Raw genomic sequence first — 17,225 nt, 5'->3', positions numbered from 1 at the left:
ACGCAGCTGCTTGATTGTAAATCAAGCATTATTGTTCCACCCCACATTGCGGCAGAGCGTGTGCACTAGCTAGTGGTATCCCTCCCGCTAAGGAAAGTTGAAACCACAAACAAAAAGAGGAGAGAAGGATGCTCATGATTGAGGATGCAGAGATTTCCAATAAAGCCCAAATTCCTAGTGGAATGTCTTAAAGGGATCCAAAGGCATTCACAGCCGTGGCAGGAAGAAACTTTTTCCCACAAACTGTATCAAACTCAACTAGCTGTTTCACAATTTCTCTTTAGTCTCAAGCTGTTGCCTGTTCTGCTTCTTAGGCTATAGCAGTACATCTCTTTAATTTTTTCTAAGTAAACTAAAATGAAACCTCTTCTTTTGTCCATGAAGATTGCTTCCCATTTTTTGCATTATCGGAATACATCTAAATAAAAAACTGGATTTCAGTTATCTGTCTGTAATAGTGTCCAGACTGTCTGGACCCACAGTCTCTTAGCAATTTACCTCTCAAAACCACAGTGGGATTTTTGCTCTTCCTCCTTGGAGCTGATGAGACATTTTTAGTCCAGTCTATGCTCTAATTGTAAATTGAAGACTTTATTTTAATCTTTACGATGGAGAAGCAGTTGTGAATTTTATACAAATGTCTGTAACCATTGGAACTGGAAATAATTTGAGTCCATTTCATGTGGAATGCTTAAGATTTTTTCTTGTCAAGAAGAAATCTGGAGTTATAGAAGAAATATAAAAATAACTATTTCAGAATGGCGTGTGCTCTTATTGGTTTTTTTTTGTTGATATTTTTGTGTTTTTCTAAATCCTTTGCATTTCCAGAAATCCATTCAAATTTCCTTAGTTTTAAGGTTAAAAACATCAGAAAGAGAAAAAAAACTCTTAAGACATGTTTATTTCCCTTTTTTTTACAAAAAAACAAAAAAAAAAAACAAAGGGCAAAACCCAATCAAGAAGTCATGTATAAAAACTTCTCAAAATAAGTTAGAAATATTGGTATTTATAGGAGTGCTTCTCCTAGATGGTTTGAATTTTTATTAAACATATAAGAGTTCTCTTGCAAATTACAAATAATGGATGGGAAGATACACCATTTTCATTGGTGTGATAATTATTGCCCTAAATATTAGGACAATAATAAGAAACAACAAATAACAAATAATAAATCTTTCCACCATTTGCTGCAACGACAGCTTGATAGTGATGCCTCATGCTCCTCCTAGACACATGATAGTGATATGTTTTCAAAAAATAAGTTGAACTCTTTTTATCTTGTTGTTTTGTCCTTTTTTTTTGCTTTTTTACTGATCTGAAAAGTGATCCGAACGGTGACTCTAAACCGTGACACGATCCAAACTGAGTTTAGCGATCCATTGCAGCCCTAGCCCACAGAATGTGAAAAAGACATTACACATTAAACATGTATTTATTTTTGAATTTTTGGGTTTGGGCCTCAATAAGTAATCCCCACCGTACACAGTGAGACCGTTATGTGGGAAACACAATATGAGGTGTGTCTATCACCTCAATACAATTGCCTCCCTATCCTGAAAATCTGTGATGTAAACCAAACACATAAAACATTCACAGGATTTTTACCAATATCCTTAACTTATTATAGGTATTGTATGTGTTTAATAATAAATTACCTAGCTAAAAATGAAAGAAAGTTCTAAATGTGACTAATCCAATGGTTGTTGACTCATTAACTTTGACAAAGAAAAATCATACAATTGTTAAAGTGCTACAAATTAAAAATATACTTAAAGAAACCCCCGGTTTAAGCCCTAATGTTTTAATAATTTCCAAACTACCGGTAGATGGTTCGGAGGAACCTCACAAATGTGAAGCACCCATTATGAATAAGAATGGGGGGAAAAATTCCTGATGGAAATATTTCTTTTATAACATTTTGCAGTCATTCCCACAAATATACATCCTTTAAAACCAAGCAGCTTCAGTTGAAAAGTTAATGTCTGTCACCGTAAAAGTTGAAATGTTTTATTGTTCCCTCATTAGACTGTTGAAAGTGAAAGGAGATGCAGACCTACAGAAAAGAACAAACACAAGATTCGTCTGAAAAATGATGGACATGACATTTTCTGCTAAAATCTCAGGGATTCACATTTTAAACCATTTCCTAGTTCTTGTTTTTTATCACCCCTTATGTCCTGTCAGGTAAATCAGGGGGTAATGGTTTTAAATACCACTCTTTGGTCTCTCTTCACTACCTTACACTTGTATTCAAGCCTCCTACCTGCACAGTAGCTTTCACACAGAGATGATAAATGCACAGCTGACGGAAATAATCATTTCTTGAAGGAAAGTGGGGTCAGGAGAAGTGTGCTTTTCTATTTTTTTTAAATGCCACATAAGACTCTTAATCCAAGTTGTTTTTGTCGTTCTAAAGCTGTTTGCAGCATCATGTCCATTTTTTAAAAACAGAAAACACACTGATAAAAGGTAAAAAAAAAGCCGTAATGAGTGGCAACGCGAGGGTGAATAGGGCAAAAATGACATCCTCTTTTTTCATGCTTATCGCATCATTTTTTTTTCCTTCTCACCATCCAGTTGTAGACACTTCGTTTTTTTATTGGAACTATATCTGTTCCTTCAGAAACATCACACACGGTTGGCAGTGGAATACACAATTAGCATATTCATGAGAGGAATACAGTTGGATCTTTGGTGGCGCAAGCGACAGGGGGTGTGGGGCCGGGAAGCTGTTTGTGTGTTTGTTGCAGAACAAAAAAAAAAAAAGGCAGATGGCACAGTGACTTTGAAAATCCAAAATTAGGTATGTTGTCGTGAACTTCACGCTCATTGGCTATGTAAATCGCAGCGTCAAGATTGTCAAAAAGACATGCATGTGTGTTTTCCAGCTTTTACCGCCAAGAGGATGTTTGTCGATTGAAATCAGTTTGGTACTTCATAAGCTTTAATTATGTGTGTGTACGTCCTCACATGCTGTCTATATTATACCTGATTGAAAATAGCAGTGTGTTCTGTCAGAACACATCTGCCATGCACAAGTTAGATTTTTATATTCCTCACTCGATGCGCAATCTTGTTTTTGATACAAATTTCTAAAAGAAGGTCATTGTCTGCCAAGTCACTCTGAGCGGTCCTTGAAGTTCAGGGACAGTGGCAAATCTAGTAGTTTGGGGGGCCAGGAAAAACAATATCATGTTGGCCATTGCAGCGTTTTTTTCTTTCTTTTTTTATTTTAAATCCTTACTTAAAGTAAAACATCCATTGGAATAACTTTTTCACTACTCCACTTTTAAGCCTTAGTCACATGCACCCATATGGGGGGTTGGTTAGCAGAATTCACCAAGCGTTGGATTGTTCACCCACTAATAGGGAGCTGGGTGAGCTGGGTTTAGACCGTCGTGAGACAGGTTAGTTTTACCCTACTGATGATGTGTTGTTGCAATGGTAATCCTGTTCAGTACGAGAGGAACCGCAGGTTCAGACATTTGGGGCGTGTGCTCGGCTGAGAGTGTGCCTCTGTGGATCTGTTCTTGCGGTATGTGAACTGGTGGGAGTCCTAGTCAGTGGGGAGGTGGTCTCTGATGTGCGGTAGCATCAGCCTTTCAAAGCACTTCATTATGACCGTCGTGAGGGCCACTGGGCAATAGTCATTGAGGCTGGTGGTGAGAGACGTTTTTGGCACAGGGATCATGGTTGCCGATTTCAGGCCTGATGGGATTACTGCCTGGGCCAGGGAGACGTTAAAGATGTTGGTAAAGGTGGGGGCGAGCTGGTGGGCGCACGTCCTGAGCACTTTGCCAGGTAATCCGTCAGGGCCAGTAGCCTTCTTGGGGTTCACTGCTAGAGGCACCAGTCTGACGTTGTGCTCCTGTACAGTGAGTGGGGTTGTGCTGGGGCCGGTGGGGGTTGGGGGTGGGTCTGGTGTGGAGGGGTGGTGTTGGGTGGTACCATGGCAAGCAAAGAAGCAGTTAAGCTCCTCTGCCCATGTAGCATCCGGAGCTGCTGTGGACACATCACAGCCCCTGAAGTTGGTGATGTCTTGGATGCCTCGCCAAATTTCTCGCGCATCATTGCTGGATATGTGGGCCTCCATGCGCATCCTGTGGTCTGCCTTGGCTGCTTTTACTCCTCAGCTCTGGCAGCACTGTATAGTGCCCCGTCCCCTGACCTGAAGGCAGCGTCACAAGCTCTGAGGAGGGAGCGGACTTGGCTGGTCATCCAGGGTTTCTCGTTTGGAAAAACCCTGATGGTTTTGTCCACAGTCACATTCCCAATGCAGAACTGCATATAGTCCAACACTGTTCCTGTGAGTGTCTCCAGCTCCTGATGGTGGAATAAGTCCCAGGAAGCAGTCCTGCAGCATGGGAAGGGCATACTTGGGCCAGGTTGTGATGGTCTTTGTGTTGGGCCTGGATCGGCGTATGAGGGGGGTGTAGGCTGGGAAGAGCAGGAGAGAAAGATGGTCTGACTGCCCGAGGTGGGGGAGGGGGGTGGTTCTGTATGCATGCTTGATGTTCGTGTAGACATGATCCAAAGTGTTCTCCCACCTTGTTGAACACTTCACATCCTGGTAGAACTTCGGGAGAACGGTCTTTAAGTTGGCCTTATTAAAGTCTCCTGCTACAATGTGAACGCCGTCGGGATGAGCCCGCTGCTGTTTGTTTATGGCGTTCAGCAGGAGAGAGAGCGCTGTGTTTACGTTGGCGTCCGGCCAGATGTACACAGCCGTGATAATCACAACAGTCAACTCTCTCGGAAGAAAAAAAGGCCGCCATCTAACAGACATGAGCTCCACGTCGGGGGAGCAGTGCTGATCGATGATCGTTCCGTTGTTGCACCAGTTTTCGTGCACGTAAACACAGAGACCCCCCCTCTGCTCTTACCGGAGTCCTTTGTTCTGTCGCCGCGCAGCGGAGTGCGGCCTTGGAGTTGCACGCTAGCGTCGGGTATATTCGGGTGAAGCCAAGTTTCTGTGATGATGAGCGCACAGCAGTTGTTGACATGCTGATTTCAAACCAGTTGTAATCTCAAGTTGTCCATTTTGTGAACCAGCGATCTGGCATTTGAGAGGAAAAGGCTCGGTAGAGGTGGCTTGTGTGGTTGTTTCCGTAGTCTTAGCACAACGCCAGACCTGCAGCCTCGCTTCTGCCTCCTCTCCCTCCTCCGCCTGCGTCGTCTGCCAGTACCGACAACAATCCAAGGTGGGCCCGGGGGTCTCGCTATGTAGCACGGAATGTTGTGCTCGTGGTGGAAGTTGCTGGAACAAGCGGCTTGATGTCGGTTTCCAATGTCCAAGAGCGTCTGGCCAGTGTAGTGGGTGTTAGCAGCACCCAAAAATAAAAATAAAAGCGAGAATGTATAGAAAAGGAATAAAGAAAAATATAGAAAAAGAAGGCCTGAATGGGGAGCCGAGGGTCGCTGCACCTATGCGCGCCGCCATCTTGGGAAAAAAAAAAAAAGTTAGCCGTGAGTTTCCTCCTAGACGCTATTAGGTGATGGACCGTAAGCATGTCAACATATGGCTAATGCAGACGTAAGGCCAGAGATGAGGAACCCCCCATCTCCTTATGCTTTGTTGTCAGCATCCATGAAGGGAAAAGACAATTGGATAAGTCGAATGCTGTGTGTTGAGATTGTTACACAAAGATAGCGTATGCCACAGTAACACATCCAATCTGTTAACAAACTTAAAACAGCATCACCCGACTGTAACAATCGGGTCTACAAGAAAAAAAATGTGCAAGTTAAAAAGTTATTTTCAGGCCAGTGTTAATTATCCAAAGTTTTTGGTTCCTTGCAGCTAATAGTTTGTCTTATTTTATTAAGCAGATCACCTACATAGGTCAATTTTATTTATTATGTAAAACAAATAAATGCATTTTGTAAGTAATTTTTTCTGCCTTAGTTTTATGTACCGAAAAAATACCGAAAATAGATAGATACAAACTTTATTAATCTCCCCAAGGAGAAAGTCAGTTATCCGGAAGCAAAACATACACAAACACACACAGTAAATAACTATAAAATAATAGTTCACAAAATAGCAGTTCCTTTCAGGCAAATTTGTTAAACAGCAGTACTGAACCGAACCCTATGAAATTCTGAACCGACCCGAATTTTGGCAATTTTGGTATAACAATCCGATTTTAGCGTATTGTTATACTCCTAGGGAGCAGGTGTGTCTTACAGTTCATTTGAGGTTCATGCGGCCACCTTAAGGGATGTCATAAAAATGACGATTGTTTTATGATTTGCTTGTGTAACGTGAAGTATTTGTAAGGCTAATGTTAGTCTCACGGACTAACGATATGCGATTGATGATGTTGTGCGGTGCCCTTATGCCACACTCCAGAACAAAAATAACAATAATAGTAATAATAATTGATACTTTATTTATCCCACAATGGGTAAATTCTTCTCCGCATTTTGACCCATCCCCAGGGGGGAGCGGTGAGCTGCAGACTAGCCGCACTCAGGGGGCGTCAGCTGGCTGGGGAGAACGGGGATCAATCCGCCAACCCTTTGGTTGTTGGGCGACCTGCTCTACCGCCTGAGCTAAACTGACGACCTATCAGATGGTGCCAATAAAAAAATCAAGAAATATTCCTCAAATGACAATTTTTCTACCCCTCTCTTTACCTTTCTTGTCCTATTCTGCTTTTTTTTTCATTCTTGACTTTATCTTCGTTTTGAGTTCCTTCGATTCTGCTCTTTTTCCTTTTTTGTCCTTCAGAACTTTTTTAAGTTTGGCAACGAATTACTTGCCTTGTCTTTGCCCTTTCCATTTTCACAGCTGCTCAGATAACTATGCTTCTTCTTTCAGCTTTTTTCTTTTTTAAAGTGTTCTGGAAGAGTTTCTCTCTGCTCGCTAACATGCTGTTGAAGGACTAGTCCATTACTGCAGAGGGACGGCTGAGGACGAAACATTTTCACATTATCAGTCTAATACTATTTCAGTAATTTGGTTTTTTTGTTTTGTTATTACAGAGTTAAATAATGAGTGTGGAAATTATGGATATTGGTACTTCATTGATAGATCGACTGAAGAGTGGACACAGATTTACATCCTGAAATCCCACTTCTTTTCTGTAAAGTATGATTACAAAAAGCTCAAACTTTGTTATTCCATTTCCTGCAGCACACATGGGGATGCTAAAACACACTGTCTTATTGCTGTCCTCATTAGAACTGTCTTGAAATTGCACTCCCAGGTTGCTGAGTCATTTAAACTGTTAAGGAATATCAGTGCAGCTCTAATTGTTTCCAAGCAATCGTTGCGATTGCAAGGTGTAATTAATTGGAAACATTTGACTGCTAACTGTTGAGCGCCTTGTTATGAATCAAACCTCAGGAATATGATGGAAACGGAAATACTCATTGAAGCTTATTAAAGTAGTGCTTAAAGAATTGATTTGTAAGACTCAAACACATGTTTTTAGTTACCACAATATGCAAATATAATGATAGGAGTATGAAGGCTGATGAAAATGCGAGACTTCTGAATCTTGGTCAGTTAGTTGAAGGTGGCTGTGATGTTGAACACAAATGTAACATTATGTTAAATTGAAATTCTTGTTTTGAAAAATAGATGATATTTTTAAAAATTTGCCGCTGTGCTGTGCTCAAGGTTGTTGGTTGTGTGGCCTTCGTTTTAATTAATTTTTCTTTTTCTACTCTTTTCAAAATTTGATCTAAAACTTCCCAAATTCCATGTTAAAAGTCACACACTTGATAATAAAGGCCAGAAAAAATAGCTTGATAGTACAGAGGAGAAAATATTACATAAATTGATTAAATGATTGCTTCACGAGTGCAGCATTTTCTGAAAAGACAGTTTTTCATAAAGAAAATATAGAATTTTCTTAATTACTTAATTTTTAAGATAAAATTTCTATTTCTTTAAGAGATTTTTGTTATTCAGTAAACAATATTACTGAAAACAAAGAATTGACAAAGAATTCCCCCAAAAATGTTTGCTTTTAATGCAGCAAAATCCTTGGAAAGTTGTTGAGAGCTGACGGAGCTTTCAAACATTTTTTGACTGAATGAAAGCAGTGAGATTCATGCTTCACTTTTCCCCCGTAGGTTTCACATTCGTAAATGATTATTTTTGGTTCATTCAAGGCTAATGATTCTTAACAGAATTTACCGTTTTTGTCTGTCGGCTGCAGATATGGCCCGCCGCTGGTGCACTTTGGAGGGCGGCACCCTGAGTTTCTACCAGAGCGAGCGAAGCTCCTCCGCCCTGGGAAGAGTGCAGATCAACGAGGTGGTCAGCCTGGCTGTCAGCAACTCAGAGACAATTATTGGAGCTGGGTATGAATGCAAACACATAATCTTCATGGATGATTTTCTATGAAGTGATGATTTTTTCTTTTTTTCCTTTATAACTGTTTTATTTATTATTTAATGAAAGAAGGCTATAAATATAAGAAGAACCCTGGAAACTCACTAAAAGTCTTGTATTTTTCTACACAGGAAATTGTAGGGGGGGCATGAACATTTGAGAGAATCCTCATGGGAAAAGACATTAATGAAAGAAACATTTTGACACTTATACTGTTAGAAGGTGACATGTCAACTTCTAACATAATTTATTCATATATATATATATATATATATATATATATATATATATATATATATATATATATATTAAATTTTGCAGTATGGGTAATGGTGTGGATTGTCATTTTTCTTAACATTTTCCCCACGAAAAGTTCTTTCAGGACTTTTAAACCACACCAAATCATAAGACCTCTTGGCTATTTTGCATTGTTGCCTCCTTTTCGATTTCCAGCCCTTTTTAAGACCCGCCCTGAATACAATTTGTGTTTTTAGCCTGTTCTTGTGACATTTCTTTTTTTATTTTTATTTTTTACTTGTCCTGTCGAACCGCTAAGCAAACAGATGAGAGCTGAAAGCCGTTTGTGTTGAACATATTTTTCTTTTACAACAGGGCTTATGAGTCTTATGATATACCAGATGTATATTTAAATAAACTCCTTTTGTAATTTCAGCTAAACTTTATTCGTGTTCTTTTAATTTGTAAATATTTTTTTTGGAAAGGACGGAAAGGAAAAGGAGGACAGAAGAGAGAGGGATGACAGATAAGGATCTTGTAACATTTTTCTGATGATGGAGGGCATAGATTAAGAAAATTCAACTCAAAATCTTATTTCCGAGTATTCAGGAACAGATGAAAACAAAAATACAGTTTCAGAAAGAGCTTTAATTTGTGACAAAAGATATGCTGGGTGGGCCACAGGCTTCCTGCTCCAGTCTGATGCATCTAATTGTTTGTTAGTTTATTTAAGACAGGGACGGCTGTTAAATTATTATAACATTTAAAAATGAAAATATATAGAACCATAGCCTTTTAGGGCTAATTTCCATCTTTAGTCAAACAAGTTGATGGTCTCAAAGTTAAAAAAAAAAAATTAAATCAACAAAGAAAGGATAACAGAAGGCAGACAACAGCAGATACAGAAACACAAGCTGCATTTCCATTACACATGAGCGCAAAACTTTATCGAAATTCTAGAAATGTAAAAAAAAAACACAAAGCTGTGTGACCTGTGTCGACCGCTGTGCAGTGCCCACAGTTGTTGGTCATGTGAGTCATTTCATTTGAAAAAATTGTTTCAATTGCAGTTTTGTGAAACATTTATGATACAGTTATAATATATAAAATGTCCTTTTTTTTTATTAATGCAAGCTATTTTCAATATTATCTTGTTTCCATTAGGCAAGGTTATTATCGGAACTCCAATTTGTACGATTTCATAGTCAATGGAAACGTGGCTACAGATGGGGTTGTCAACAGAAAAACAGCAGTAAATTCATAAACATGGACGCAACAATCAACAGACTTATAGACAAATAGATTTATGTACGTCTTTGTTTTCATCGTCCGAGCTGATATTTAGCTCAGAACTGTAGGATATTGTTTGCCATTTTTGTTGCATTGGTAATGTTATGTTGGGGGGTGTGAGGGGCTGTAAGCTAGAGGGCATGTAAACAAAAGGCTCTCAGCAAGACAGAGGGGAGGGGTGGCTTTTTGCAAAAACTATGTCCTAGAAAACAGCAGGAGTTTTTAAGTTTTTGCTCAAATTGACATAATCATAGTTAGAAGATAACTGGGAACATTTTTTGAAGAGATCAAAAAGAAGATCAAATTGGGACTTTAACACAAGACATTATAACATTTTACTACATGAAAGGCTTACAAAAGCAAGCAAGTTGGTTATGAATCAAATCAAACTTGATTTATTAAGCACTTTTCATGCCTTAGTAACGCAAAGTGCTTTACAAAACACAAAACTCTTTTTAAATGTAAAAACCAACATAATATCAGAACAGTTTTTTGAAGTGCAATATAAATGCATAAGTACTTAAAAAGCATAAATACAGTTTGAATTTGATAAAGAAATGTTGGCTTTATTGCTAAATAATACCAGTAAACAAAAATAATCTATTTTTTTATCATCAACCCCTGAAAAAAACTATTTTGCTTATGTAAAATAAAAATGTATGATGTTTAAAGATTTTGATTATTACAGATTTATCCAAATAATGTCTCAAGTAAAACAACAACAAAAAATAGTTTTTTTAAGGCTTTTATTAGTAAAGTTACCTAATTAGGTGAGAACATGAACTACCGTGTCTCAAGATAAAGGAGGTGGGGAAGAAGTTTGAAACTGATTTGCTTTTTTCAACCAGTGCAAAAATATAGATATGAAAGATCCTGTCCATTATCAGGATGTGATAGCCTTAAAAAATAAAAAAATAAAAAAAGATGTTCTGGCCTCTTCAAAGTAAGCTACCTTTAATGAGCTTCTGTCGAAGCCTTTTTAGGCTCATGCAATTTAGTTTTGCTGCCCTTTGGAGAGATAAATGTTCATGATTGTGTGTGTCTGAAAAAGACTAAAGAAGAGAAAATAAATAAATAAATAAATAAAAATGCCAAAGTATTGTTCAATCAAAAAGTCTTAAAAGTAACTCTTTCAGAACAACAAACACCAGGTGAAGCCACTGTTTCATCACTTTATGTGGAAACAAAGCGTCTGAAATGACAGCAGTGCTTTCCAGGTTGCAGATGTCACATCTTTCATCCATCTAAAGCACAGACATGCAAGACTCGCAAGTTCAAAGAACACATTGATGTTTAAGGAAATATATGTGATAGTCTCTTCAGTAGCTTTTATTCCAAAAGTGGTTGAACGGCGTCTTTGTTCCCTTTAGGTAAAATCTGTTCCTTATATATATATTTTTTCTTGTAGTTATCGCAAAATCTGAGCAGATCCTTAAAAATATTTGAATTTCCTGCACTTTTCCTACTTCTTTACACACAAATCATAGTTTATAGTAGACCAATCAATTCATGGAACTTTAATTTGCTCCGTTGAGTACACACCCCACCCCTCTTCCATAAAACGCACACAGGTTACAGATACGCTTCATCGCTCCTACTTTAAAGCCAGGTGATTTAACCCCCCTCCCCTTTATTGGCTCGCTCACAATTTTTCCCGGCTGTAATGGCAGCGCTTTGACACAACCACACACGCGCTTGTAAACACAGCTTGCCTTCTCCCCTCATCATATGTCTTGTTAACATAATCTCAGACCACACATCATTCACTTTAACAGAACCATCAAAGTTTTATGAGCGCTGTATTTCCAGTTTACTTTGGCGACGACGCCTGTGAGCCGTGCAGCTTTTAACTGCCACCACCTTTTTTTTTTGGTGTTATTGCTCGCAGGCTTCCTTATAGCTTTTCTTTTTCTTTTTAAAACCACATTCAAATTATGGTTTACTTTATAAGTTTCTCTCCTACAAGCTTTTCTTAATCTTTTGTGGATTTGAACTAGAGTAAAAGCTTGACACGCCCCCCTGTTATAAAGACTCCACTTTGATCATCTTTTGAACTATTTCCAAAGTGTTTCCAGTGGTCTTTTAACAATATTATGCTGTTTTTGGCAAAATCGAAATGATTAAATATGTCCTGCGGAGGGGCAAGTACTTCATAAGAAATTTGCCTCTAAGTTGGTTCAGAGCGACCCCTCGCCCTTCACTGTTGCAGCCCGGACAAGGAAAACTAAGACGTACATGGTTTTAGAAGTGGATGTATTAGAAACCAGCGGATCACGGACCCGTCCAGCATATTTTCTTTGCAACAAATATAATCTTTTTTTTTTTTTGTCAGTTTCACAATGATTTGAATAAAGGAATACTCCGAAATGCAATTTTACTTCCTACATGCCCTTCCATCATCAGAAAAATGCCACGAGAACATGTTAAAACTATCAAAAACACCATTTTCGTCAGAGTGCCTCTTAAAAGCAATGGTTTCGCTTTAGTATATCCTAAGGTAGAAGCCAGCTGCATCCATCCAACTTACTGGTCACAGTGTCCTCCCCCCAAAGAAAGACCATTATTTTTCTGTCACTAACATATTTGATGGCTGTCGCATTGCACTAGATTAAACTTTGCTTCACTTCTTTGCTTCACTTCTTCAACTTTCTGAATTCCCAGCATGCCTCAGTGCCGCGAGAGCGAGGACACCTCACCTCCTGACTGACTGCCTGCAGCTCATAAATATTAATGCATGCAGATGACACACTCCCACCAGCAGCCTATCACTGTGCTACAGCAGGCCGTGGGTGTTGATACCATTAAACACAGCGTTTGAGTAATTTCAGCGTGGCAAAGGACACCGTGAATTATAGAGTGGCCCCAAACATATGTTCACCGCAGCCGCATGAATTTTACAAGTCCAATGGCGAGGAATTAATGAAGGGATTATGTTGGCTCAGGATAAGTCGAGTTACCAGGGACATTTTACTCCTGATTCCACAAGAATATTTGGAAGTCAATTCTCACCTTCAAATTCAGTTATTAATATTTCAAAAAATCCTTTTTGCATTTTTTCTTTTTGAACTTTTTGTCGAGGTTTATTAGCATTCACTCTGTCACTTTCTCTACCAAGGTTGTTTTCTCACAATCACAACACTATAAAAACAAGTTGGTTCTACACTAAGCTTTTGTTCTGGTTTACAATAGGGACGATTCAATTGGATAAGGACATGAACTTAAAGTGTAGAAATCTGTTTCTGCTTTAAGACGATATATTATTTTTTAATATACAGCAGTTTTTAAAAAAAGAAAGGAAAAAAACACATTGTTTTTTTTTTTTTTTTTTTTTTTTTTTTTACCAGGTCTCCATCTCATCCCAAATGATGAAATGATGCAAGTCTTCAATTAGCAACTAAAGCCTGGTTTCAAAAGTGAACAAATTCCAAATGACATCTATGTATAAAAGTCCAAATTTTCACCAAGATATTACCGTATTTTCCGGACTATAAGTCGCCCTTTTTTTCATAGTTTGGCAAGGGGTGCGACTTATACTCCGCAGCGACTTATATTAGAAATAAATTGAAATAAATACATTGTTAACCCTCCTGTTATGTTCATTTGTGAGGAACAGAGATGATGTTCCTGGGTCAATTTGATGTATGAGGTATGTTAAGTGTTAAAAGTATGTTAAGTGACTCAGAGAATCAGCAAACTTTTTTTACAGTAAGATCTTGAAGGCTAACAACATAATGTTCTATAACGTTCTATTTTCCAGTTCTATTTTCATAGATTCAGAAATGCAATAAAAATGACAACTGTTTCTACAAAAACAGGATGAAAACAGAGTATTAGTTGGCCAATGATGCTTCATGAATGGAATAAATAAATAAGTTTGCGAAAAAATTACTGTGAAATTATTAGATAAACAGTCTGCTATGATTGTGTCATATGAGGTTGTGAAAGTTAAAATGCGACTTATAGTCCAGTGCGACTTATCTGTGTTTTTTTCTACTTTATAATGCATTTTTGGGCTGGTGCGACTTATACTCCGGTGCGACTTATAGTCCGGAAAATACGGTAATCTGTACAGTCTGCTGTTACAAATCTTTTTCATTGCATTTTGTTCTTTTCTTTCTTTCTTTCTTTCTGTTAAATTGTCAGGTAAATGGACTCATAGTTAGACAAAATACCCTCTCTACTTAGTCCTACTCTGGACAAATATTTGTGAGGAGATACCTTTGTCCTGTGTATTAATATTATTTTTGTAGTAATACATAATTAGAACAGTTAAGGCGTGTTATTCTAAGAATAGAAAGCTGCGACGATTACGTTTTATGCTCTGCTGTAAACCGTTTTTTTTTTTTGGGGGGGGGGGGGGGGGGTCAATTGCTATTGCAATTTCTAAAGCGCGGCTGACATAAGCACGACTGAGTTTACGGCGGCCCCTGTTCCATGGACAGGGCTCCAGAAGCGTGTGCCTCGCTCTGGGCATCACTGCTGCCTGAGTGGGCCTGCATCCCTCGGCCGGGAACCTAGGAGCCAGCAGCAGGCGCCGTGGCAGGATGGCTGTGTCAGTGCCTCACCTCTGATCCGGGATGGACATGGGCCTCAATAAATGCTCCTGCGGGCGGGAGTGGTCCGGCAGAGGCCCGCTGCGTGGCGGGAGAAGAAAAAGTGCACTCAGTGTTAGTTAAACACCGTGACGTATGTTCCAGAGGATGTTCAACTGGCCGTTCTGCATGCCAATAAAGTGACGTGTTTCACAGGGAGGATGATGATTCCCTGATGTTTTTTTTATTTTTTTTTTAAATATATATATGTATATATAAATTTTGCTTAATTATCTTTGATGGCCCGCCACATCACATCGTTACATCTTTCGACATAATGAGCACCCCTGATCTAGAGTCAGAGTTTCACTGTGGGTATGGACAAATTGATCCACTGAGTCCTGTATGGTGCATGACGTCCCAATCTTGTCTTGTCCAGAGGACAAGTTGATGTAAATGTAGTAACTGTATGTGAGATTAATGACACGGCCCCTTTTTTTCCCTCTAAATTCTATGTGGTCCACTTCAAACATGTACTTAGACCACCTACATAACTGATCTTTGTCAGTGCAACCCCGTTTCGCACTGGTTTGTCACATTTATTTTCAGGTCTTTCGTTTGGCTGCTTCCTTTAGTGGTTTGAACTAATGATGTGCCTTTGTGTAACTACTGTTTGCATCATCATCTTCTATCTTCACATCCTCTTCCTAATCCTCTTCTAATTTTTACAACAATTTTTGAAAAGTTTACATTTATTTAGACTAAGTTATAATTCTTGTGTCCATCTCCTTCCCAGTCGTTCAGTCCAAACTGGGCAGAATTTGATAGATTCTGAGAAAATAAGATAGAAAATAGGTAATCTGTTTTACGGCTGGTACTAGCCATTTAGAGTTCCTTTTTTCTGATTCAGACCATGTACAATTACTCGCCCCTGATGTGAGTTGGACTTTGCTAGGACTGGCCTTCGTCCCCAACCCTGTTTGTCACTTTTATGAGCAGAATTTTCAGTCCCAGGCAAGAAGGTGTTGCTGTCCTGTTCAGTGGTCTCTGTGATTGCATCTTTCCTACTAACAGATGATTCATCAAGTAGGGACATCCAGTCTCCACCGGTGTGGTTTTGCAGATGATAGCAGAGCAGACGGAATGAGATTTTGATATTACCTGCTCCTTTTTTGTAGACAAGCTGTTGCCTCAAGGTAAATTATGCCAGGATCAAGTTCACATGTGGGGAAGGAGTGTTTCAGAGTACAGGCAGTTGCAGGAACATGTAGGAGAACTGATACAACTCTTTTTTTCCTCACTGTAAAGGAAGAGCTGTAGGAGGGGGGAAAAAGGAAAAGAAGTGTAGTGTTAAAGTGGAACTGATCCTCCTCTGCGGTGAAAGGAACCCGTTCAGGTGGTGTGGGGATTTGAAAGATGGCTCCTGCATGCCTTACAGGGGAGATTCCACTGGAAAGACACCCCAGGCTGACCTGCTAAGCATTGCAGAGATAATGTTTCTCAGCTGGCTTGGAAAAGTAAGGTTGTCTGTCCACAGCAACACAGCACCTTAAGAGTCTGGTTGGGTAGAAGAGATAAAACATCTGTGCTTAAACCTCAATCCATATATTCCTGGCTTCTACAGCATGATGGATATTGGATGCCAAAACTATGAGCTACGTTGAATTACAAATTTAGGTGGAGCCATTTTTTAAATATAACATTTTGCTGGGCCTCACAAACTCTCCTTCTAACTGGCCGATGAAACGGTACCAGACCAAATAACCTATTTTCATAATGAAATGTAAGCTGTCCTGTGATTGGATTTGGAAAAGTGTCAATTCTGGCAAACAGGACCAGTGTCTTAGAAAACAGGCATGCTGGTTTGGCCACATAAAAGGGATGTTGCAGGATGATGCCCCTCCACTTCGGGCGGCCGTGGTGCAGCGGTAGGGCGGTCGACCCATGATCTTAAGGTTGCAGGTTCGATTCCCGCCTTGCACGCCCATGAGTCGAAGTGTCTTTGGGCAAGACACTGAAACCCACCTTGCCCCCGGATGGTAGCCGGGTGCCTGTGTTTGGAGCGGCCACCAGTGTGTGAATGTGTGTGTCTGGGTGAATGGGTCTGTGACTGTAAAAGCACTTTGTCCTTCATGGAGTTCCTAGACCAATATTAAGTTTCATCTGAGAATCAAATATTTCTATATCAATATTTCTCATCTTTCTCACCCTGCTCTCTCTATAATGTCCTATTCACTTCATTTGCAGGAGTCTGTCTGATGGTTATGTGTAATCATCTCAACTTTGTTTATTTGTTTTGTTTATTTATTTATTTTTGACAAGATGATTATTTACAGAGTGGGTTCCAGGAGGGAGACCATTATTGTTTTTTTTGTTTTGTTTTGTTTTTTCAGTACCAAGAATACAATGAATGCATAATTATATATGTCTCGAGCCTTTCCGGTCTATCTATATGATTCTCTAATAATGTACCCCTAAATATGTATAGTTAACAGAATGTGTGACGGTCAGATCAAGCTTGGGGATGGAATTCTCTCTCGTTGCCCTTAGATCACACACCCACACTCACGCTAGCACACACACTTTATGTGTTAGTATTGGTAGCTGTCTGTGTTTGCGTTTGACAACTAACAATAGAATTTACAAAAAGCCAGGTACTACTACAATCCAACTATTCATCATTTATTACTTTTGAAGCAATTTCCAAATATAAAAATTGAGTTTAAAAACTAGGTTTAGCAGAAAACAAGGATGTCTCTGAATTTTCTGAAGTTACCACAAAACCTGGACCTCTATAATCTCCTGCGCAGATGGTCAGT

At 39.2% G+C, this 17,225-nt stretch overlaps 1 protein-coding gene across 1 annotated transcript in view; it reads left to right on the top strand.

Moving 5' to 3' along the window:
* Positions 1–17,225, top strand: part of arap2 (ArfGAP with RhoGAP domain, ankyrin repeat and PH domain 2) — a 181,467-nt gene that overhangs the window by 112,435 nt on the left and 51,807 nt on the right. The window contains exon 16 of the mRNA XM_023966122.2: positions 8,172–8,316. Within this exon, the coding sequence (XP_023821890.1) occupies positions 8,172–8,316 (145 nt within the window). The remainder of the gene's footprint in view (positions 1–8,171; positions 8,317–17,225) is intronic.

The sequence above is a fragment of the Oryzias latipes genome, chromosome 18 (assembly GCF_053564925.1).
Source record: "Oryzias latipes strain Hd-rR chromosome 18, Olatipes_Hd-rR_3.1".
Taxonomy (NCBI): Eukaryota; Metazoa; Chordata; class Actinopteri; order Beloniformes; family Adrianichthyidae; genus Oryzias; species Oryzias latipes.
The sequence above is the reverse complement of the archived record's forward strand: the minus strand, read 5'-3'. Positions and strand labels throughout refer to the sequence as shown.